General features: G+C 27.3%; 7 protein-coding genes across 7 annotated transcripts; 3 read left to right on the forward strand and 4 right to left on the reverse strand.

Annotated features, from left to right (window-relative positions):
• GO595_008300 (uncharacterized protein) lies at positions 1-4,098 on the reverse strand (the record flags this gene model as incomplete). Its single annotated transcript, XM_067921860.1, has 1 exon — positions 1-4,098. The coding sequence occupies one exon, from the start codon at positions 4,096-4,098 to the stop codon at positions 1-3; it is 4,098 nt and encodes a 1,365-aa protein (XP_067771540.1).
• A 484-nt stretch (positions 4,099-4,582) lies between these two features.
• Positions 4,583-5,386, forward strand: GO595_008301 (protein transport protein SEC13-like B-like; the record flags this gene model as incomplete). The annotated part of the gene is made up of 1 exon (XM_067921861.1): positions 4,583-5,386. The coding sequence occupies one exon, from the start codon at positions 4,583-4,585 to the stop codon at positions 5,384-5,386; it is 804 nt and encodes a 267-aa protein (XP_067771541.1).
• Positions 5,387-7,583: 2,197 nt separating this feature from the next.
• GO595_008302 (TKL family protein kinase) lies at positions 7,584-8,811 on the reverse strand (the record flags this gene model as incomplete). Its single annotated transcript, XM_067921862.1, has 2 exons — positions 7,584-7,591; positions 7,653-8,811. The coding sequence occupies 2 exons, from the start codon at positions 8,809-8,811 to the stop codon at positions 7,584-7,586; spliced, it is 1,167 nt and encodes a 388-aa protein (XP_067771542.1).
• A 6,565-nt stretch (positions 8,812-15,376) lies between these two features.
• Positions 15,377-16,702, forward strand: GO595_008303 (CMGC family protein kinase; the record flags this gene model as incomplete). The annotated part of the gene is made up of 1 exon (XM_067921863.1): positions 15,377-16,702. The coding sequence occupies one exon, from the start codon at positions 15,377-15,379 to the stop codon at positions 16,700-16,702; it is 1,326 nt and encodes a 441-aa protein (XP_067771543.1).
• Positions 16,703-20,579: 3,877 nt separating this feature from the next.
• GO595_008304 (uncharacterized protein) lies at positions 20,580-21,275 on the forward strand (the record flags this gene model as incomplete). The annotated part of the gene is made up of 1 exon (XM_067921864.1): positions 20,580-21,275. One exon carries the CDS (start codon positions 20,580-20,582, stop codon positions 21,273-21,275), a length of 696 nt encoding a protein of 231 aa, XP_067771544.1.
• A 1,460-nt stretch (positions 21,276-22,735) lies between these two features.
• On the reverse strand, positions 22,736-23,470 carry GO595_008305 (DNA glycosylase; the record flags this gene model as incomplete). Its single annotated transcript, XM_067921865.1, has 1 exon — positions 22,736-23,470. One exon carries the CDS (start codon positions 23,468-23,470, stop codon positions 22,736-22,738), a length of 735 nt encoding a protein of 244 aa, XP_067771545.1.
• Positions 23,471-23,925: 455 nt separating this feature from the next.
• On the reverse strand, positions 23,926-25,272 carry GO595_008306 (bacterial Ig-like domain protein; the record flags this gene model as incomplete). The annotated part of the gene is made up of 1 exon (XM_067921866.1): positions 23,926-25,272. One exon carries the CDS (start codon positions 25,270-25,272, stop codon positions 23,926-23,928), a length of 1,347 nt encoding a protein of 448 aa, XP_067771546.1.
• Between the last annotated feature and the right edge of the window lie 370 nt (positions 25,273-25,642).

Raw genomic sequence — 25,642 nt, forward strand, 5'->3', positions numbered from 1 at the left:
TTATTTACTTGCCTTGAAGTACTTTGCAAGTTCAGCTATATTTCTTTTATAAGCCTTCACGCTCTCTGGCCTTTCCAACTCCTTTACCTCACCGTACACTTCGTCGATAATTTTAATTAAGTTCAAAGCGTTTTTCTTATTGACTTCTTTTGATACCATTAAAAACTTCACGAAGTCGATTATCATTTTCGGTATTTCATCGCTTTTGTTCTTTGCTGTATTTCTTAAAATCCTTGATATCAACACTACGTTCATTTCTCCACCGAATATCAATGCCTTTTTCATACTGTCGAATATTTCTTCATCTTCGATAATTGTTTCGTTTGCATTTAACACTGCGTTTATCCAATAATTGGAAACTTTATTGTTCACTTTCTCGATGATTTTCTTTGTGAAGATCGTTGATATTTCGACGAGCATTTCGTCGCCATATAACATGAACATTGCCAAGTTATTTAATTGATTACTATTCGCATGTTTCGAGAAATATTTCTTCGATTGTAAACTTAATATGAATTCCAAAAATCCGTAATTTAACTTCTTTAAGTCGACGTCCTTAAATAAGAATCCGATGTCCAACAAATAACTAATTGTGTCAATAGGGAAATCAAATTTCCGAATAATTCGTCCGATCTTCCGATAAAACTCTCCGAGATATACATCAATCGCATGGATGTCCTTTTGCGCTTCTTTCGACTTTAAGATCGCTAAAAACGCTTTGTTAACTAATGGCGAATCGCCGTGTTTGTTTATGATTGATGCGGAGACTTTCTCGGGATAACTTAACGCATAGAAGAAGACAATTAATAATAAATAATGGATAGGAGCGATGGTCGTGCATGATAAAATCATTCGTTTGATCGATTTAAGGATTACTGAAACTTCTTCTTTACATTGATGAATTAACATGTTCAATAATAAGTTTTGATCTTTGGGAATTTCGTTGGGACTCAGAATCGGTTTAATGTATTTATACGCTAATAAACAATCAGACGGAATCATCTCGATTAAGATACACGTCGAGATTAATGTCGACGCTGTAAGTTCTTCGCCTTTAATCGCTATGTTATATAATGTTAATAAGGACGAGATTTGGCAATTGGAAACATATTTAGTAAAGTCAGTGAATATAAGTTTTTGTGCATATCGAATTAATGCTTCTTTTTTAACACATAAATTATATACATAATCAACAATAAATGGTTCAACACCATTACGGATAAAGATGTCAAAGACTTGTTTCGTGGAACTCTTCGAATTCGTCATCGTCTTCCAAAATTCATCAAATCGGTCTGATGCAATTAATAAATCACGTGTTAACTTAAGCCCAAATTCAATTAATTCATCTGGATTTGAAATATATTTCGCAGATGGGATTAATATATCTAACAAACGTAAGTGTGTCTCTGCATTTTGTTCTTGGCTGTTGTAAAACTCAATTGAATACTTTAGCATGCTATCGGCAAGGCCGTCAACTTTTTGTAAGAATAAACCGGCAATTTTATCGGTTGTAACTCCATCAAGTGAAATTTGAGGGTATTGCGATGAAATAAACTTTTTCAATGCACTGACGATATGCGGAGCGGTTTTGTCACTTATAAAGTAACAAAACAAAGTGAAAAAGTTTTTGTCTTCAATCGGATTTTCCATTAAAATTGATGCAATCATATCAGGTAATATTCGATATGCATAATTCATGATTTCTAAAAATTTGTCTGGATAATATTGTGTTAATTTTTGGAAGAAAATTGGTGTGGCAGGTGAATCATAAGTGGTTTGTAACCGTAAAACCGATAGAATTGTGTCTATCGGCGTTTCAAATCGTAATTGTGCTAAAAGTGTCGACAAAAGTGTATCGGAAATTTCGGGGCGCTCCACTTTAGCGTTGTCTAAAAGCATTGTTTGGCACTTTTCCATAAACGGTGGAAATGATGTGATGCCTTCACATTTGACAATTTGTTGGGAAATGTTATCAAGAGTTTTAGCAAGTAAATGCATTTGATTCGAAAGAGAAGGATTTTCTTTGATTAAAGTTTCAAGAATTGACATTTGCATATTAATTGTATCAATTTTAACTTTATCAATGTTATTAACAGCACAAATTGACATGGCCTCAATCGCAGGAATGAACTTGACAGTTGGCTCGCCAGATAACCTTTCCATTATTTGGCCGAAATATTCAAAGTCTAAATATTGTAATGGCGAAAAATGGTCTACTTTTGTAAGTTTTGTACATAACAACAATGGTTGAACTGCATATTTACCTGCGTCATATAACAAAACAGGATTAATCATACAAGCAGTCATATTAAATAAGTATACGCAACCCATTTTTTCACCTAAGTCAACTGATTCCTTTAACATTTTAGCCGAAAACTTTATTCTAGTTGTAGAAATTTTTCTTGATACAAAATTTAATGCTTTAAATCGTTCCATTTCTAATACCATTAATTGTCTAGGCTTTTTAATCCTAGGACAATCTTGTTTAATAAATGATTTTAATTCAGCATCAATTTGTCTAATTAAAGCTTGCTCACTAATATCAAGGCTTTCCCAATCGGGGTGCTCCTTTTCGAAAACTATGCCAGTTTCACTTAATATGTCATATGCAAGTAAACGTAACTTTGGGTTATTTGGGATATAAAGGCAATAATAACATAAACGATGAATCTTTGCATAAGGTATTACAACACTTAATCCATCAGTTGATTGACTTAAGTCCGTGTTTGGATTAGCTAATACTTTCATACAAGCCTGTAAAAATAATAATATGTTATAAAATGTATGATCTGTAAACGCTGCACGTGCTCCAACAACAAGAGTTTTGGCAAATATTGCTGTATGACTTGGTTCATGTGGTACAAAGAATTGTAAATCAATGTCCTTATTTACCGCAAAGTTAATAAATACTTGTAGTAAATCCTTTGGACATTTTTGTTCTCGTAAAAATTGGTTGATGATTTTGAACGTTTCATTATGATCAACATTATAAAATGTTTCAAGGATAGACGTAATGATTTCTTTATCTTTGGCATCAAGCCGTGGTAAGTTTAAGACGGCTGAACGAAGTACTAATGAAAGGTAATTAAAATGTGCTGATTCTTTTGAACTTCCAGATTTAACCACATCTTTAAGAAAACGCTCACAGACAAGAAGAGCTGGAGAAAACTCAATACCATTTGCCAATAAACGTACTAAGGTTGCAAATGATTTGGAATTAATAATTTGTGTATTATTACTTAATAAGGAATAAAATGCAAACGTAGCAATAGCACGCATATTAGGAGATGTGGTAAGCTTTTCATTATCTAAAACAGAGGAATAATTAAGAATTGGATCGTCGGGGTACCCCTTTAACGATAGAGCTTGGTAAACGGCCGCCTCAGTGATGACAAGTTCATGTTTGGGATCCATTTCATTGTTAACGAGAAGTGCTATAATAGTTCCGATAATAAATGAAGCACCATCTTCATTTGTGATAAGTGGCCATTCGATATATTTAATAAACATTAAGAATGGTTCATCTACAGGGATTTGTTGTGACCATTTTTGATCTGTGTTTTGTTGGATCCAACTGGCAACAACACCGGCGATTTGAACTTCATTATTCATTGATAAAATTAAAGACCCAACAGCATATTTGAAAACACTTGAAATTATTTCGCTTGATGGATTCTCATTAGACACCTCTATTATTAATTGATAGTAGGTATTTAATATGTTTTGAATATTTGCCATTAAATGAAGAATTGCTTTTTGACCAAAAAACTTTACAACGTGAGACAAAAAAACAAACCTACGACAATTGTCAGTGGCTATATTTTTTGAGGCTATTATTTCGAAAGCTTTTGAGTATAATTGACAAATATCTATAGCATCTGTTGGTGAAAATTTGAAGTACATTAAAACAAGGAAATCTAGGTAGTCATCAACTTTATTCCCTTGAGTTTCAAAGAAATCAATTTGAAGTTCAGATAATTTAATAAATTTTATTAAAAGATCTGCAATGCGACTTAAAACCTGAGGTTCAAATGTGTTAGAAACTATAATACTTTGGTTAGAACTTTCTTGTTCTGGGTTGTTGGGTTCGCTTGACATCCAAGAGACGATTGCAAGGGCAAACTAGCTTTTTGAATGGATCAAGGGGAATTTTGAAAACTTAAGCTGAAAACAAAATGCACTTTAGACTTTGCTTATAAATTTGCACATTAACTTCATTATGTGAAATAATTTGTTATCATCTCCTCAATATTGTATTTTTCAAATTTGAGTTAACTTTTTGTTTATTTCATTTAAGTAATTATTTCATTATATCGATATAATGATCTCAATACCTATAATAAATGATAAGAACTCAAAATAAATGATTAAATAGATTAATTAAAATTAGATTATATTAAAAAAAAATATTGAAAATGTTTATCTAACAAATATAAAAATAATTTAATAAAACATGAATCAAAATCAAAAATATTAATAACCTTATGTAGGCTTTGTATACTTATATGTCTAATCGCTAAATGCTGAAAATATTTGGATTTAAGTATTTGACCAAATAATAAAAGTGACGTCCATTTTACCAATGGAAACAAACTACAATTCAACAATAACATCAATTGATACTGACGAATATGGTCACAATGTTGCAGTTTCATCGGTTTCTGGCGTTATCTCCATTTTAAACTCTCAAAACCTTCAAAAAATATCAGACATTTTAAATCTGGATTCAGTACCATACTCTCTTGATTATTCACAATCCAGCTTTGGTCCAATTCTTGCATGTGGTTTTGCTGATGGAACTGTTCGTCTTTATCAAGCAAACCGCGAAATACAAAGATTTGAACCTCAAAAAGGAGCAATTCTTTCTGTTGCATTTCATCCATCAAAGTGCATAGTTGCAGCCGCTTCTTTATGTGGAACATTTGCTGTTTATTCAAAAGTTGATAATAAATGGACATCAATTGTTATACCTGCTTCACCTCTTGGTGTTAGCTCTATCGCATGGGGATCTGATTTAGATGCTCTACAAACGTTAATTCTTGGTGGAGTTGATGGTGTAGTTCGCGTATTCAAATCAGCCGGCTCAGGATGGGAATTCACTTGTTCAGCTCAGGTCCACAATGGGTGGATTCGTCAACTCTCAACGCCAAAGATTCCACAAGTAGGCATTCAAAAAGTTGCTACATGCGGCGATGACAATATTGCATCGATTCTTAAAATTAATGGAAACAACATAGAAACGACATTTATTGACATTGATTCACCTGCAAATGGAATTTCGTTTGCAATGGTAGATAAAGTAATTGTTATGAGTCATAAAGATGGAAAAACCACAACGTGGTCAGAAGATGACGAAGGTAAATGGGTTCTTTCGAAAGATAACTAAATGATTTTTAAATATTTTGTTTTGATTAAAATTTTCTTAGAATTATAAACATACGCATTTGCCAAATGACAAAATTATCAATGTATTAGTAAATTAGATCAAAATCAATTTAATACTTTTGTTTATACAAATTGTACAATTTGCAAATAATTTTATCATTTTATAATTCTTTATGTAAAATGGGATCATACGGTTAAAATAAAATAAACAATATAAAAATAAAAAATAATTAATAATTAATGAAAAATATTGATAATTTCTGCAGAAAACACAATAAATAGAACTATTATCACTTTTGTCTTTTCAGCAAATTTGGTTGGTTGGTGGCTTTATACCTATTAAAATACGTTTCATTAATGGATTATCTAAATGATTATATTTATGAATCACAAAAAAATTCTTTTTTACTGCTTTGTGGAGAAATAGTAAAACATGTGCTCATGCGTACAAAATTTTGTTTACAAATATTTACATTATCCGAAAAGATGTTTATTAATTTTTATTTATTGAACACATTCTAACATTTTATTTAATTGTTGGTTGTCCACATTTCTTTTTATGCATTCGTTTGCCAAACATTTCATCACAAACTTCATATTCTCTGTTGAAATGTTTTCGTTATAATTATCGCAAAATATTTTTATTAAGTTATCCAAATCGCTCACGTTATCCAAATATTTACAAAACAAATTTGCGCAAGATTTTTGCACCAAATTTGAGTCAGCGAAAACATTTATAATTTTTGCAGCACAACATAACAAAACGTCGAAGTTATAATTATAATTAACATTTGTATAATTTAACAATGAAACTAAACAAAGAAAAGATAACTTTGTAATTTTATTCGTTTCATTGTTTAATAATGAAAATAATATTTCGACAATTTCATGGAATTGTATGAAATCGAATTTTAATATTAAAGTATATAATAATCGCAAAGTTTCGATTAAATTTTTTTGGTTTTTTATATTTTCACATATAAAATTCGGAACTTTTGATATGTTTAACATTTCATAATTAACTTCATTCGAATGTAATAAGTTAATTAATTCATTTAATTGTTCTGTATTAGAGAAAAAACTTGGAATAGAATTATAAAACTCTTGGAAACTTAATATTTTATTTGGATATTTAAATAATTTCGAATAAATTTTCGATAACTTTTGATAATTTTCATTGTTTATTGGTAATATCTCAATGATTATGTTATCGTTTAATGTGATAATAAAATCTAAAACATATTCATTTGTTGATGAATATTTACAAATGTTTTTGATGATTTCGATATCATCTTTATAATAATTAAAGATATTCATATAATATTTTATGTTTTCATTTGTTATTATATTGATAACAAACTCTTTAAACTCATTAAACTTTGTTAATGGCTCAATACTATTAACAAATAAATGTTTTAACTTATTCGAAATTGTTAAATTCAATTTTACCAAAATTTTATTTAAATCATTTGGATATGTTTCGATTTTTTCGAATAATTTTTTTAATATTTTTAATAATTTCATATAAATTTTTATTGGAATCTTTTTATTAGTAAATTCTAATATATTAATAATGAAATTTATATTTTTAATAAAAAATTCTTCTTTTATAACAACAAAATTTAATATTAAATTTAAAATTCCAATTCGAATTGATTGATTCGGATAAAACTTAAATTTCATTAAAGAATTTATTAATTTCTCACTAAAAAATTCGTTCTTTAAATTAATTGACATTTGTATACAAACATTTTTAATTATTTCTTCATTCTCTTTATTATTATCAATTAAATTTGGTATGAAATCGATATCCAAAAATTTAATAGCATTAGTTTCGATCAAAATATTAAAGAAAGTTTTAATTAATGGAATTTTAAATTTATTATCCATTAAATTATTAATAATTTTTATTAAAATTGGTAAAAACTTCTCGAAATCAATGTTTGGGTTTAAAGCCGAAATACGTAATTGTTCCAAAACAATATTATAATGTTCGACATGACCAATTTCGATAATTTCATTAATTTTTGATATTATTCTTGGAAAATTATTTAAATAATAATTTTTTCCGATAATTTTATTTTGATTATTCATATTATTATTAAACATTAATCCTGAATTAATTGACAAATATTTCTTATATTTGTTTCTATTATTAATAATATTTGTTTCAGGAGAAACTTCTTGAATTAATACAACTAATTCACTTCCTGGAAATTGATATGATTTATCAGATAAGTCTGATATAATTTGATGAAATGAAGGACGTAACTTTGGATCTCTTTCCCAACATTTCTCTATTAATTCCTTTAAATTCTTTGGCACATTTTCTGGGATTATTGGACGACGATTCTTTTCGACAATTTCAAATGTTAATTGTCCATAATCAATATCAAAATATGGTCGTTCGCCAGTTAATAATTCCCATAATAATATACCGAAACTATATACATCGACTTTCTCATCATAACATGGACTACTGATTAATACTTCTGGTGCCATCCAACATGCTGTACCGACTAAACCAGTCATCGGATCACTACTTTTCATTCGGATTAATCCAAAGTCACATATCTTGGCACGTTTTCGTTGATCTAATAATATGTTTAAGCTTTTAAGATCTCGATGTATTATACCGCGGCCATGTAAATACTCAAGGCCACGCGCAATGTCTAACGCAATTAATGTTCGCTCTGTTGGTGATAATTGGTCAGGATGATCATGTAAAAAATCATATAATGAGCCGTTCGGCATATACTCGGTGAGGATGCAAAATGGTGGCTCTGAGGTATACCCATAAAAGCGAACAAGCGATGGATGTCGTAGAACGGCCATTGTGAAGATTTCGCGTTTGAACATTTCCATATCTGATGATGAAAGAACTCGATTATGAAGGATTTTGACAGCAACTTCACAGTTGGTAGGCTTTAAAATACCATGAATGACACGCCCGGCTTGGCCAGAACCAATTTCTTCCCCCATGATAATATCAGATAATTTGACAACTATGTTAAGAGATTGGGGAATGTCAGGAATGGTAACAATCTCACGCTCATCATTGCTAATGGTGATTCCAAGATCTTCTAATGAATTAAGCCGATTTTGAAGATGACGTGAGACATCAGGTCGATTAGATAGATCGGGTCGCATTTGAAGTTGATTAAGTAGAACAGAAATACGCTTTATGTCGACTTGATCTTGAAGATCAAGTTCTTCATCTGATAAACCAAGATATTGTGTGGCAGGTTGGAAGCCTATGGATTCAAGACATTTGATGCATGACTTGCGAATGGAATTTATCTCACCTTTAACAGCCCGCATTGATGTAGTTAGAGCAATTTGACCACATACATCAGAACAACATTGTGAATGAAGTTGCTGGAAATGATCCAGAGCTGAAAAGAGATTAGGCAAGTTTGTTCGCATGGATGCAAATGCTTTTTTACTTTGTTCGAATTTATATGATTTGAGATTTGAAGCAACATTTTTGATTTGAAGTAAAAATGAATTGATTTTAGAACAGTGAATGTATGGTGGTGGATTTGCTGAGCCTAGTGCAGAAATTCGTTGTTGAATTAAATCAATTTGTCTGAAAAAATCATTCATCAAATCTGAAACCGTTAATTTTTCTTCACTAAAATTGCCGGTTTATTCTTACAAAAAGTTGACGGCCTTGCCGATAGCATGCTAAAGTATTCAATTGAGTTTTACAACAGCCAAGAACAAAATGCAGAGACACACTTACGTTTGTTAGATATATTAATCCCATCTGCGAAATATATTTCAAATCCAGATGAATTAATTGAATTTGGGCTTAAGTTAACACGTGATTTATTAATTGCATCAGACCGATTTGATGAATTTTGGAAGACGATGACGAATTCGAAGAGTTCCACGAAACAAGTCTTTGACATCTTTATCCGTAATGGTGTTGAACCATTTATTGTTGATTATGTATATAATTTATGTGTTAAAAAAGAAGCATTAATTCGATATGCACAAAAACTTATATTCACTGACTTTACTAAATATGTTTCCAATTGCCAAATCTCGTCCTTATTAACATTATATAACATAGCGATGGATGCACCCCTAACTAATCTTATAATTAATTTTTATAAAATTTAACAATTATTATAATTTACGCAAAACAGATATTATTATAAATGCGAATTACTTTTGAAATATCTTTTTAAATATTAAAATGATTAAACAAATCATATTACATAATTATGTGTTACTAAAAATTTTAAAAGTCACTGAACTGAAAAATTATAAAAGTCACTTTATATGATAAAGAAATTACACAAATTATTAGTTGTCCGAATGGGAAAAGTAAAACATTTACAATTCCTAATTCAGTCATTTCCATTATGAATTATTCTTTTGCTTATTGTAATAATTTAGAAAGAATTTTTATTGGAAATAATGTTCAATATATTAATTCATGTGCATTTGTTAATTGTACATCACTTCAATGTATTCATTTTAATGGAGAAACTTCACCAAATATACAAAATGATGCATTTGTTAATATAAATGCGACAACAGTTATGACATTTGAAACATATCAAAATGAAACATTTGGAAATATGAATGTTACTAAGGGAACAACACTTGACGAATGTTTCCCGCCAACACGCACATTCACATTTACACAAAGTGATACACTCACTAATTCATATACATTTAATGAATCGGATTCACTAACTGCATCAGTTGCTCATTCATCTGATGAAGTTGCATCTTTATCTTTAACACATTCGTTCACTTTTACTCACTCATTATCTATTACACATTCGATTACATTTTATAGTGAATACATAAATGCAATTTCATTGTTAACATTTGAATTCACTTATAGTTATATATTGATAAATATCATTTATTACGATTACACTGTTATATATTATCCGTCTTATTATAGTTATTATTATGGCTTTTATACATTAGCTGTAACTGATGTTCCTCCAAAAGATAATGCTTTAAATAATTTAAAAAATTTTCACATATTATCAAATAAATACATAAAACAATTTTTATAAAAAACGTATAAATATTTTTAATATTAATATCAATATTCTCTTTCAAGAAGTTGAACTGTTTTTTTATGATCATTTTCAGATGCAATAATAAGTGTTGTTTTAAATAATTTAAATAATTTCCATATATTGTTTTGAATTATCAAATGATTAAAATAAATTTTAAATAATACAAATAAATATCTATAGCATTAATATCAATTCCTTTTTGTTCAAGAAGTATTTTAACTATTCCTACATGACCTCTTGAAGATGCAATCATAAGTGCTGTTTTAAATAATTTAAATAATTTCCATATATTATTTCGGAATATCAAATTATTAAAATAAATAAAAAATTAAACAAATAAATATCTTTAGCATTAATATCAATTTCTTTTTGTTCAAGAAGTAATTTAACTATTCCTACATGACCTCTTGAAGATGCAATCATAAGTGTTGTTTTAAATAATTTAAATAATTTCCATATATTGTTTTGAATTATCAAATGATTAAAATAAATTTTAAATAATACAAATAAATATCATCAACATTAATATCAATTCCTTTTTGTTCAAGAAGTAATTTAACTATTTTAGAATGACCATTTGAAGATGCTAACATAAGTGCTGTTCTAAATAATTTAAATAATTTCCAAATAGTATTTTGAAATATAATATTATTAAAATAAACATAAAATAATACAAATAAATATCTTTAGCATTAACATCAATTCCTTTTTGTTCAAGAAGTAATTTAACTATTTCTGTGTGACCATTTTTAGATGCTAAAATAAGTGCTGTATCAAATATTTTAAATAATTTCCAAATATTATTTTGAATTATCAAATTATTAAAATAAATATCAAATAAAACAAACAAATATCTTTATCATTAATATTAATTCCTTTTTGTTTAAGAAGTAATTTAACTATTTCTATTTGATTATTTTTAGATGCAATCATAAATGTTGTATAAAATATTTCATTTAATCTTTGAATATTACTTTGAAATATAATAAAATTATTGTAATAAATCCCAAACAAAACAAATAAATATCTTTAGCATTAATATCAATTCCTTCTTGTTTAAGAAGTAATTTAACTATTTCTATATAACCATATTCAGCTGCTTTGATGAGTGCTGTCCAAAATATTTCAAATAATTTCCAAATATTATTTTGAAATATAAAATTATTATAATAAATATTAAATAAAACAAATAAATATTTTTAGCATTAATATCAATTCCTTTTTGTTAAAGAAGTAATTTAACTATTTCTGTGTGACCATTTTCAGAAGCTAACATAAGTGCTGTATAAAATAATTTAAATAATTTCCAAATATTATTTTGAAATATCAAATTATTAAAATAAATCCCAAACAAAACAAATAAATATTTTTAGCATTAATATCAATTCCTTTTTGTTTAAGAAGTAATTTAACTATTTCTATATGACCATTTGAAGATGCAAATATAAGTGCTGTTTTAAATAATTTAAATAGTTTCCATATATTATCTTGAAACATAAATTTGTAAAAATAAATATTCAATGAAGAGAGAAAATATCTTTTACATTAATATCAATACCCTTTTGCTTAAGAAGTAATTTAACTATTTCAATGTTACCTTTTGATGTTGACCATATAAGTGCTGTTTCAAATAATTAAAATAATTTCCAAATATTATTTTGTAATACAAAATTATTATAATAAATTTCAAATGTAAAAAATAAGTATCTTTTATGTTAACATTAATTCCTTTTTGTTCAAGAAGTAATTTGACTATTTCTATCTGATTATTTTCAGATGCCCAAATAAGTGCTGTTTTAAATATTTTAAACAATTTTTAAATATTATTTAAAAATATAAAATTTATAAAATAGACAATAAATAAAACCAATAAATATCTTTAGCATTAACATTAATTCCTTTTTGCATGAGAAGTAATTTAACTATTTCTATATGACCTTTAGAAGAAGATAAAATAAGAGCCGAATTAAATAATTTTCATAATTTTCAAATCAAATGTTAAAATATACAAAAATTATAAAAACAAATTATTTCAACATTGTTATTATATCTTTTGTGTACAAGAAGTAATTTGACAATTTCGATGTGACCATTAAAAGATGCCTGTAGAAGTGCTTCTCTAAATGAATCAAATAATTCTCACATAATATTTTAAAATATTGAATTAATAAAGGAAATATTTCTGTTATTGATATTATGTCCATCATGTTCAAGAAGTAATTTAACTATCTCTATTTTACCACTTGAAGATGCTATAACAAGTGCTGTTCGAAATAATATGAATAATTTTCAAATATTATATTAAAAAATTAAGCTATTAAAATTAACGTGTAACATAGCAAATAAATATCTTTTCTATTAATATTAATTCCTTCATATTCAAGAAGTAATTTAACAATTTCAATGTAATTTTTCTCAACTGCAACAATAAGTGCTGTTTGAAATAGTATAAATAATTTTCAAATATAATTTTGAATTATTATATTATTATAATAATTATCATCTTTAGCATTAATATTAATTCCTTCTTGTTCAAGAAGTAATTTAACTAAGTCTACACAACTACATGAAGTAAATGCAATAAGTAGCGTTTGAGAATATTTAAATATCATAAATGTATATATGAAGCACCAATATGAATTATCCTTTTTTCAAGTAAAAGTTAAAAATATTATAATTTGTGATTTTATTAATTTTTAATAAATCGATAATATTTTCAACATAATCATGAATATTAATCTCTTCAATATTATTATCATAAAGATAATGAAAAATATCATTTCGATGAAGCAAAAATGCTGTTTCATATGTATCTTTAAATGAAGAATGATTTTGTTCACATAAATGAATGATTTCTTCATTTCCACCTGCAACTTCGTATTTTCCTGTATTTGTTACTTTTGCACCATTCATAAGTAAATATTTAAAACATTTAATTGATCCAAAATATGCTGCATAATCAATTAATGTAACATTTTCTTTGTTAATGAATGAACATCTTTCATAAAGTGATGGTTTAATTATTTGATTAAAATTAAAGTTTTCTTGTGATGATATTTCTTGAAGTTTTTCTATATCATCATTTCGAATTATTTTTGCAACCTGATTTGGATTATGTCCTTCTTTAATTAATTGCTTGTGTATTGCAAAATCGTTCTTAGATAGTTCTCCATAATCGTTATTATTTGTTTTTATTGGAAAATGATGCATGAAATAATCTGTGGATTTATGCATAACTAAATCGGATGAAATTAATTCCATTTCAATCATATTTTCTAGAATAAAATATGACTCTTGTGAGTCATTGTCAAGAAGAAAGTCTCGAAATCCAGTAATTAGTTTATAATTACTTTTGTTAATTTCTTTTTCAAGGTGTTTCATGAAATCAATATATAATTTAAAATCTTTATTTTGTGAAAGAATTGATGAATATATAATTTTGCTGAAAATCAAATTGAAATATGCTAATATATTTTCATTATTTAACAGATTTATAGTTGCACTAATTGATTCAAAAATGTTTTCTTTACTTAAACCAAAAATAATTTCTTCAAGAGATATTAGATCTTGCATAAACGTAGTCGTATAATAATATGGTGATTGATTTTTTATTGTGTTGGGTTTTTCTTGAGTTATAATATTTCCCATTGTAGAAGATTTATAAATTTATGTTAAAACAAGTAATACCACTTTTTGAGTTTCGCGGAGACACTTTTTTAATATGTTCAATGAATAAACATGTTTATTTTAATTAACTTAGAAAAAACAATTCTTAATAAAAAAATATAATTAACTTACAAAACATAAATATTATAAATATTTATCATATATCTAATTTCTGTGAGAGATAAATGATGTATAAAGAGATGTTAAGACAGAAATAGAGACTGATTAAAAATAATATTTATAATTATTATTTTATCATTAAATCAAAAGTAATAATAGCTCAAATAACAGGAAAATCATAGTACATATATTTATAGTGGGAAAGAAATCATTAAACTAAAATAATTAGAATACTTTTGATTTATAAATCAACTGTAAAGTTAAAGGGGAATGATTTTTAGGGAATATTCGAAATATATAATTTATAAAAAATAATTTAAATTACTATTAAATAATATAAGTATAAAAATTAAGAAAAAAAAATTATTTTAATAAAAGAATAAAGTAAAAAAAAATTAATTAAGAGAAAAAAGAAAAAATAAAAAATAATTAAAAGGGAATCATATTAGTAGATGTTGGAGCTCGCCGGTTGGCATGATATGGAGAAAAAATGGTCAGCGCGAAGCGAACAGAATAACCGATGATTTTCACTATGTTTGTTCTAATGATTTTGTGTAACAACTGATATTTTGAAATATTTACATTTTTCACGAATCATATTCAAAAGTTTTTTTTTCAGAAAATTATTCTGGAAATTCCACTATTCAAATTTTAAATTTTATTTTCAGCGTTCCAAAAACTGCCAATTTAATCCATTGTAAATTGAATTAATTTTCATATGGTTGTGCACAATTATTTTTTTTTGTTTCGCAAAGCAAAAGATAATATATTAAGTTTCTCAAGCTGCATACTAATTCACGCAAAACAAAGAATTGATTCTTACTGCTATTATTACAAATATCAAATAAATTTAACTTTATGTTTTCAACATATTTCGCATTTACAAGCATGTGATTAACTTTAAAATTTGAATTAAGAAAAGCATAGGTATTGTTTTAATTTATCTGCCGGGCATTCTTTTCCCTTGCTTGTGAAATATCTTGATTAATTTGTCAAATCAATTTGAATATTTTATGAAAAAACTTTTTGACTCCATTTTTCAGAATAAAATATTGAAATTTCATGACCAGAACAAACCGCAACGATAAGTGGTTCTTTTTGGGCAGTTTATTGTAGTTTCAACTTTGAATTCAAAATTTGTTTACTCCATATAGATGTGCCTCCTTTACAATGCTACACTAAATCTCAGAGAAGTTTATAATCTTGTAGATCCTTCAGCTTATGCTGTTACACAATATTTTTGCGGGAGGCCACTTAACATCCCTGAAGATTGTCCAGATCCTGAAAATCCTATTTCAACAGATGGTCACAAAATAGTCTGTGTAAATGAAATATTCGAGGATCCTAGTCATAATCAGTTTCGTGTAATTGATGTTATTGGCAATGGTACCTTTTCTTATGTTTTCAAGTGTCAAATGATGAATCGTGATAATGTCTTCACAGCTCTTAAAATCATTAAGAACCTTCCTCAATATCGTGCAACTGGTGTCAGTGAAATAATGATTCTTAAACATCTTGCAAGTTCTGATTATCACCCAGGGAAAGATCATGTAGTTATACCAATTTCCACATTTGAAGTTGACCGTCACATCTGTATGGTTATGCCATTATTATCCCGTTCTCTTTTTGAAGGAATTTGTCAAACGCAATCCACATTAAATTTACTTGCGACCATTCGAAATGTTATGGGGCAACTTCTTCAAGCTCTTTCCTTTATTCATTCACGAGGAGTTATTCATTGTGACATCAAACCCGATAATATATTATATTTAAGTGAAAACTCAGATGACATTAGTTTAATAGATTTTGGTTCGGCGAGCACATCAGCACGTAGTCAAGGCCAATATATTCAATCACGTTTTTATCGTAGTTTTGAAGTAATGATGGGTCTTGAATATGATTCCAAAATTGATATTTGGAGTGCTGGATGCGTTGCGGCTGAGTTATTTTTGGATTTTGCTATCTTTGCGTGCGAGTCCGAAAGTGATTCAATCCATACAATGGTGGCACTTTTGGGTGATGTGCCTGATTACTTAATCTCTTCTTCGCCAAATTGGTGGAAATTTTATGATGTAACACCGCAAGGCTTTAAATTAAAGATGGAGCCTCAACAGGTTTTGTTAACAAAGCATTTATATCATTCTATTTTCGAACAATTAAATTTGTTCACTTTGGATCAAGTGATTATGGCACATTGTATGATAACAACAGAAGAAGAACTAAGAGCTGTTGCTTGTTTTAGTGATTTTGTGCATTGCTTACTAAGATTTGACAGCACAAAAAGGCTATCGGCAGATGAGGCACTCCGTCACCCGTTTATAACCGGTCAAATTGGGGTGCCCCTACAAACGGTCGTGCCGCAGGTTGGTGGATTATCGTTCAATGATGGATTACAGATAAATACAGATAATCAGCATCCAATTTTAAGAATGCCAATAGGAGATCCTATTTCAACAAGCGAATTCCTGTCAATGATGTAAAATTATTAATAGAAATACGTATATCAAAATACGATACCATATTAGAAATTATTATGTAAACTCTTTTTTCATGGTTCTTTATAATTTGTAATAATGAGAATTTAATTGCGAAAATAACTTTAGAGATTAATGTTTTAGTGATAATATTACAGCAGTCATATTTGAAGATATAATAAAATATAGATTTTGGTATTCAAAATGGAAATGTAGGTATAGTGATATGATTTTTATTTCGAAATTTATGATAGATTTGAGATAAGTTCAAAAAATTGTAAAATCATAAAAATTCGAATTTTTCTCTGGACAAAAATATTATTTAATCTTACATTTTTATAATTATATGTAGAGATAGAAGTTTTTTATTTTTTGATATAAAATAATAAATTGAGAATCGCTAAAGAATGAAATAGATCGATTTTAATCAATGAAATAAAATTCATTTGCGTGCAATTATATCAATCAATTTGCTAAACGCTTGTTTTTCTATTTGTGAAATTTATGTCGATTTGTATTTTAATCATATTTTTGATCAATCTCAGAAATATTTTATATATTTTCATTTTCATAAGATATATATATATATATTTCACCTCTTTTTTTGGGACAATTTCATTTAGTATTGATTTGAGACACAGAAGCTATCTCAAGCTGCAAATGCATCCTTAAGTTCATGTTTGAAAAAACTTTATAACTCCTATTGAATAACGAGCTCAGAATTGTCACTTCTCAATGCATCGTTTTTGAATTGACGACCGTTATTTGACTGCTGCAGCAAATTTTCATATCACTAATGGAACTATCAAAGTCATTGGAAGCCATTATTTTTGATCTAAAAGAAGAAAATATTCAAACATCAGTTGAATTAACAATTAATTTATTTAGCGATCATTTTTCACATACATTTAATTATTTTATTGTTAGATTATTATATTCATATTTTTCATCACGAAATATTAAATATAATATCATTTTTAAATATTTACTCAACTTAACAGCAAAAGAAGAAGAAATTACCAATGCTACTCATAATTTGTTTCATATCTTATTCAAATATATTCGCGGAATGCAAAAACAAGAAACATATTTTCTTCTTCAAAAAATGCTTGAACAAGGATTAATTAAGCCAACTCAAGTTATTGACATGAAAACATTATATTTTTCTCATTTTAAAACAAAGGAAGAAATAAACGAGATAAATATTCAAGAAGTAAAACCTCCATACTTTAAAGAATTCTTATCATCACTTGATGAGCTATCAAGGAATGATTGGGAACTCCATAAAAAACTAATTGAAGAAGGACATAATCCAAATGAAATTGCGAAAATAATTCGAAATGATGAAATAGAAAAACTTCAAGAAATTTCATCACAAACAAATTTTGATTTTAACCAAACAATAGAACCATCACTTTATGAAAGATGTTCATTTATTAATAAAGAAAATGTTACATTGATTGATTATGCAGCATATTTTTCTGCTGTTAAATGTTTTAAATTTTTACTTATGAATGGTGCTAATGTAAATAGCACAGGTAAATATGCAATTGCAGGTGGAAATGAAGAAATCATACATTTATGTGAACAAAATCATTCATCATTTAAAAATGCATATAGAACGGCAATTGAATTTCATAAAAGTGATATCTTTAAATATATTTATGAAAGAAAATTAGAAAGAAAAAATGTTGATCTCTTAGGTTTAGGAAAAATATGTTTAACATTTAATAATTATGAAGTTCTATCATTTCTTGAAAAAAAAGGAATGAAAATTAATGAGAATTTTATTGAAGAAATTGCATCAAATGGAAATACATTTTTAATGGAAATCATAATGGAAAAACAACAGATTCCGAAAACAATTTTACCACGATCTGTTATATCAGGAAATATCGAAATAGTTAAGTTCTTATTAGAAAGTGGAGCTGATATTAATGCTCAAAACATAATCATCATTTCCAATTTATTTTAATTTTTTCAGTCATCACTTTATTTAGCAATTCTATATGATCATAAAGAAATAGTCAAATTCTTATTAGAACAAAAAGGAATTAATGTTAATATTAATGATATTTATATTAATGATTCAAAATTTATAATAATGTTTTAATATATGCTTTAATAATCTGAAGTTTATTGTAATAATTTTATTTTTATTTTAATAATTTGGAATTTCTTTTAATGATTCTATATTTCTTTTATAAATCTCAAATTTATTTTAATAATTTATTCCACCAATTCATTTAGCAGTTCAAAAAGGCGATAAAGAAATAGTCAAATTATTATTAGAACAAAAAGGTATTAATGTTAATATTGATGATATTTCTTATAGTCATTCGGAACTTATTTTAATGTTTTTATATTTCTCTGAATAATTTCTAATTTATTTAAATAATTTTCTTCTCCTCTTCATCGAGCTGCTTCTAATGGCGATATAGAAATTGTTAAAATGTTTTTAGAACAAAAGGGAGTTAATATTAATATAAGCGATGCTTCGATTAACAATTTAAAATTTAATCTAATTTTTTTATGTATATTTCAATAACCCTTCGTATTTTTTGATAATTTGAAACACCACTTGGTTATGCAGCCAAAGATAATCATATCGAAATCGTCAAATTATTATTAGAACAAAAGGGAATTGATGCTAATGGACGAGGCGTTTTATTCATTATATTGTAATTTATTTAACACAAACACGACACCACTTTTTTGGGCAATTTTGAAAAACAATATCGAAATGGTTAAATTACTTTTAGACCAAAAAGGAATTAAGGTTAATGTACGCAATATTTATTTCAATCTTTTGTAATTTATTTTAATAATTTGTTGTATGTTTGAATAAATTTATGATTGTTATAATAATTTGAAGATTTTTTTAATAATTTGGAAATTATTTCATTAACTTCTTACACAACTTGATCTTGCTATCAGGAAAGGCTATACAGAAATGGTTCGATTAATATTAGAAAAGAAAGGATTTGATTTTAATGTGGAAAACATTTCATTTAAAAATACCAAACGGCGCTTCATGAAGCAGTTGAAAATGGTAATATAGAAATAATTAAATTACTGTTAGAACAAGAAGGAATTGATGTTAATGCAAAAAATATTCATTTGAATAATTTAAAATATGTTTTGATAATTTGAATATTATTTTAAATATTTGGAAACAATTGTGTCTTGTTATTTTAAATATTTGGAAACAATTGTTGGAGACACCACTTGATATAGCAGTTAAAAAAGGTAATAAAAAAATCATTAATATGTTACAAGAAAAAATGAAATAATTAACATATCACTAATTTTTTTTTTTTTTTTTTTTTTGAAAATGTTGGAACATGGAAAACAAAGGATTTGAAAAAATAATTCATGAATAAACAACAATCACACTTTTATTTACCTAACTTTTTACATAATGCATTGAAAATGTTTTTAGAGGTCGAAATCCGTTAAGGGTCTACTAAAGAAACGATCAAGCTTCACTTTTCGAAAAGTGAATAAAAAGGACTTGTTTTTTCGTTTTATTTACCCGAAAAAAACATTGATAAATAGAAACAAATATTTCCATCTTATTCAGCAAACAAATTGTCAATAAAATTACAAAGATTATGTAACTTGAGAAAATTGACTTTGTTTGTTCGATTTTTTTGGATTTTTTGGTTGGATTTTCTTTAGTAGATAATTTTATTCATACACAAATTGAATGTTTAAAGCAGATTCCGGAATCAGATTTTTTTCAGAAAAACTTTATGTGATAAAAATCATTAAACATTCCCTCTTCCATTTTTTACTTAATATTAACGTACGATATTTTACAACAAATAAATTTTCGTAAACGGTCGAATAAAAAGTAAGTTAACGTTTTCCAAATCATCAGATGAACTCAGCTGATCACTCAGATCAAATCATATATTGGAAAGGGCAGCTAGAAGAACTTCGAGGTTCATATATGCAAATGCTTTCTAACACAAATCCTTTATATGCAGAGCAATTATCACAACTTCAACAAAATCATGAAATCAAACTACATGTGATTAAGCAGAAATATGAAAGTGCCAAAGAACTAATCGAAAAAGATGTGGACAATCAGATTAATGTATTAAAGGAAGAATTACCAGATGTTAAAGATTATACAAAAAATTTGCTCCAACGAACAATACAGCAACAAGTGGACGATTTAAGAAAAGAATTCCCAGAAGTGTTTTCTTATTTAATGCAACTTGATATTCCATTTATCAATGAATTCACCAAAGATTCCGACATTGATCCAATTACGCTAACATTAAATGAAGGACCTCTTTTGTCACCAAAGCGCATCCAAAAGGATATTGAGAAATCCCATCAAATTGAATTATATCATTTTGATAATACAAATGGAATGACAAATGGTACTGTTTCATATCAAATTGGTTCAACGATTGTCCTTAAATTTGGTAGCGCACATCCTGTTAGTGGTGTTGTTACAAATTTGGAGCCAAACTTTTTTGAGTTTCAGCAATCTTCAGCAAGTTCTTCTATAAATATAACATATGAAGCATTAAATAGTCGAATTGTAACTGTTGTAAATAAGTAAAATGTTATATAAATTTTCTAATAAATTTATTGATTTTCTCATGTTTAAAATCGATTATTCTCTTATTCATTCCAAAATTGCTTTTAAGTTTGGAAATTAAACATTTTATCTTTGAACTTTAATTATTATGTATTTTTATATTGTATGAGCAAAAGATTGAACATCTTTAATAAAAAAATTTCAAGTGCTTAATCACATGAAAATGTGAGTCGTCAAATATATAAAAATTTTTACCTAAAGTATTATTTATTTATAAATTTAAAACAAACAATTGTATCAGATATCTGTATCAAAAATCATTTGGATTTCAAATTTTTCTTTTGTTTTTTTCTTTTTACTTTTTTCTTCTCTGTCAAACTTTGCTGAAACATTTGATTATAAATTTTTCCCATTTCGTTATCGAATTTATTTTTGATAGATAACAAAACGCTATTTTCCTTTTCATTTTCTAATTCCTTTTGACTATTCGAAACCAAGTTTTCAATTGATGAAAAACATTTTTGTGTTATCCATTTATGTGATTTGATCTGATCGATTGAAATTCTTTGATTTGGATCCTTTTGAAGCATTTTTTGCAATAAATCTATTAAGTTTGCACTTAAGTTACGTGAGTACTGTGGGTTATTATAAATAATTTTTTGAATTAATGTCGATGTATCGAATGCTGTGAAAGGTAGTTTTTTGTGGACAAGCGAATAAAGCACGACTCCGAGAGACCAAACATCAATTTGCAGTCCGTAATTTTGATTTTTTGCCATTTCAGGCGCCATAAATTCGAATGACCCACATTTTCCAATTAGTTGTGCGGATTCGGTTTCAAGCATTTTGCTGGACCCATAATCTAGTAACTTAACATAAAGGTTTGAGTCTATCATTATGTTATCAAGTTTGATGTCTCTATGAATTATGAAAGATTTGTGAAGATATTCAACAACTAAAATCAATTGATAAAAAATATATCTTGCCTTGTCCTCATCAAGAAGTGGATGAGTATTAATAAAATTAAGAAGTGTTTCTCCAGAACAAAATTCCATTACAATAAAAGAATCAGAATTTACATAGCTGTCCAAATATTGCACTGAAATCGGATGCAAAATTTTGCTAAAAATTTTAATTTCATTTAAAATTTGTTCATTTATTTTTTGAGAAGAAGATTTTATTTGTTTGATAGCAACAATTGTATCTTCTAAAATGTCTTTTGCTTTCCAAACGATGGAAAACAGTCCAACATGAATCTTTTCTATGAGTTGGTAATTTTTGCTTTTATCTTCCAATTCCTGTTATCTATCGGCAACAGTTTGAACACCCAATGTTTTGTCACTTTTTATTTCTAATAATTATTAAAAAGTGACCGAATATAGAACGTTTATTATTGGTGAAATTCGATTTTTTGAAAATGATTTCAATCAAAACATCAGCTTATAAAACAGAAATTTACCATTTGCCTTTATATTTTATTTTTATTCAGAATAAGAATCCGATGGTTCACGCCCATACGGGCATGTGTCTCGTATTGGACATTCCTCACATTTTTGTTTCTTTGCGCCACATATAGTCTGTCCAAAACCAACAATTGCTTCATTCAGTGGAACCCATAGTTCCTTTGGAAAGACCTTTTGTAACTCAGCCTCGGTTTCGTTAGGATTTTTTGTTTTTACCCATCCGAGGCGATTTGCGATACGATGAACATGAACATCAACTCCAATTCCAACCTGCTTTTCCCAAGCAGTCCCCATTGCAAGCGTTGCCATCTTCAAACCAACCCCTGGTAATTTCATCAAAGCATCAAGAGAATCTGGAATATCGCCATCGTAATCGCGTTCGCAAATTTTAGCCACCTCTATAATGCGCTTTGCTTTGTTGTTAAAGAACGAAACTTTCCGAATGAGATTTTTAACTGTTTCTTCGTTTGCTTTGCTAAGTGAAGAAGGAGTTAATCCACCTTCAAGCGTTTTGAGGTTTTCAACTGCCTGTGATGTTATCATGTCTTTTGTTTGTGCGCTAAGCATTAATGCAATCAAAGTTTGGAAGCGAAATAATTTAGGATTAGATAGATCACCGAGTTTACTGCATCCCATTGTATCAACTGGTGCAGCAGATTTCGCCCTAAATTTAATGATTTCTTTGAGTTGCTTGACTGGAAGTGATTCCTCCTTTGAGTCTTCTTTTTGCTCCATCTGCTTACAATTTCGCATCACATTTCTTCCATTTACAGACCGTTTAAACAGACATAACCGATTTTTGCGTTCAATTCAAAATTAAAAAAAGGGATCTCCAGCGATTTTAACCCTGATTTATGTTCACAGTTATTTGTCATAAAGATTCATTAAATATTTTATTTTATAAGGGTTTAAATTTAATGATTCTAAACAAGCAAGATTAAAATTTTATTATAGATAATATGTACGAAAAATACTATTTATCGCCGAAAGTAAAACAAAAAATTTTTTCTCTATAAAAATTTAATCTAAAAACAACATATTTCATTCATTATTTGTGATACCATTGATGATTTTTACATTCTCTTTTGATAAAATATTTAAAAATTAATTAAATATTGATAGTTGTAAGTTATTACCAAATCTTTAAAAAAAAAAAATAATTTTATCATTGAACAATTTTTATTTTAAGAATTGAAGTGAATAAGTTTTTAGTTGGAGTATTTTGGAGGTAAGTGTTTACCTTTAAGATACACATAAATAATAATACATGCAATCAGTACACCAATTCCAACTAAACACCCTACTGTAATGAGTATGTATTTTATTGTTTTTGATTTTTCTAATACTGGTGTTTCCAATGTAGATATATTTGATGTTATATCTTCCGACTTTGATTCTGATATTGAAACTGCTGATGTTAATGTTTCTGTTGTTCCTTCTTCTTCTTTTTGTGGAATAATGCAATGTTTTGTTTCTCCAATATTTCCAGAGTTATCAACAGCTGCAATATGGAAATATTTCATTCTTTCATTTTCTTTAAAAGCATAAATTGTTTCTTTAACAAATATTTCATCTTTTCCTCCAGAAATTTTTGTTATTTCATTAGTATCAATAACATAATAATATCCTTTAATTTTTGTTTCTGCTTCAACAGATTTAATGTCTGATGATTCTATTATGTTCTTAATATCGTTATTCATAAATGCTTCAACTTTGTATTCAAATTTTTGTCCAATTTCTTTTCCTTCCCATGAAATTTTACCATTATTTGCTTTTAAATTTTCTATTATTGGTGGTGATACATCAATTATGGAATGATCAATGCAACTTGTTAAATCCGTCTTTTTTTTCAAAGAAAATATTAAGTTTGTTAAAAGTTTTATTTCTTGAGGGCTAACAATATTTTGAGTAAATCCTATTTGAATTGTTGCTACATTATTTCCATATGTTGACAAATAATAATATTCATTTCTACCAGGTTTCTGCATATTATCTTTATTTTTTGATCCGATTTCTACCCATACATCTCCAATAGAATATGCAGAAAGTACTCGAGTTTCCTCAATATCAAAAAAGCTACCAACTTCACCAATATAATAAGGATACTTTGTAAGTAAACCTTTTTTCATGATTTTTATTCCAAAAAACGTCTTTTCTCCAATATTCTCTGAAGTATCATAAGGATATGTAACAATACCAAAATGAGATTTAGCAATTGAAATTAAGCCTATAGGTTTTTTATTATTTGAATCATAAAATACTTTGCTGAGGATATCATCTCCTGCTATGAAACCACCGCCATTTTCAATATAAGGTAAGATATATTTGGTAACAGAATCTGTTTTGATTGAACGATAACCATTAAATCCCCATGTGCCATACATTATGATATCATAGTCAGATATTTTTCCAGGAGATGATTCAAATTCATCAATTGACATGCTTTCAACAATAACAACTTGTTTTTTAGTCATTGGATCCTTTCCATACCCTTCAAACTCAATCTTATTACCTGAACAAATGGCACTTCCCCCTTCCATCCAAAGTTTTAACATAGCTGACTTAGGAAGTGTTTTTTGTATTCCATTATTAAAAGTATAATCACATTCCTCAATATTATCTCTTTTTTTATCAAAATACTTTGATGTTTCTCCTAAGGTAGTTGGTCCAGGATAAACATTAAGAACTTTGATTTCTTGACCCGCATAAGTACTTATTTTAATAAAATCTTTTTCACCTAGTGCTCGCTTTAATACTTGATATTGAATGTTATTTCCTTCAATTTTTGTCCAATTAATTTCAACACCATCATAATTACTCTTTAATGAAATTTGTATGTTTTTGCAATTAACCACTATAAACAGAGCAAATTCTAACATTAAGCGATGTTGACAATAGTTTTTTTTAAGTAAATAAAAGAATTGG

The sequence above is a fragment of the Histomonas meleagridis genome (assembly GCF_020186115.1).
Source record: "Histomonas meleagridis strain 2922-C6/04-10x chromosome Unknown contig_64, whole genome shotgun sequence".
Taxonomy (NCBI): Eukaryota; Parabasalia; order Tritrichomonadida; family Dientamoebidae; genus Histomonas; species Histomonas meleagridis.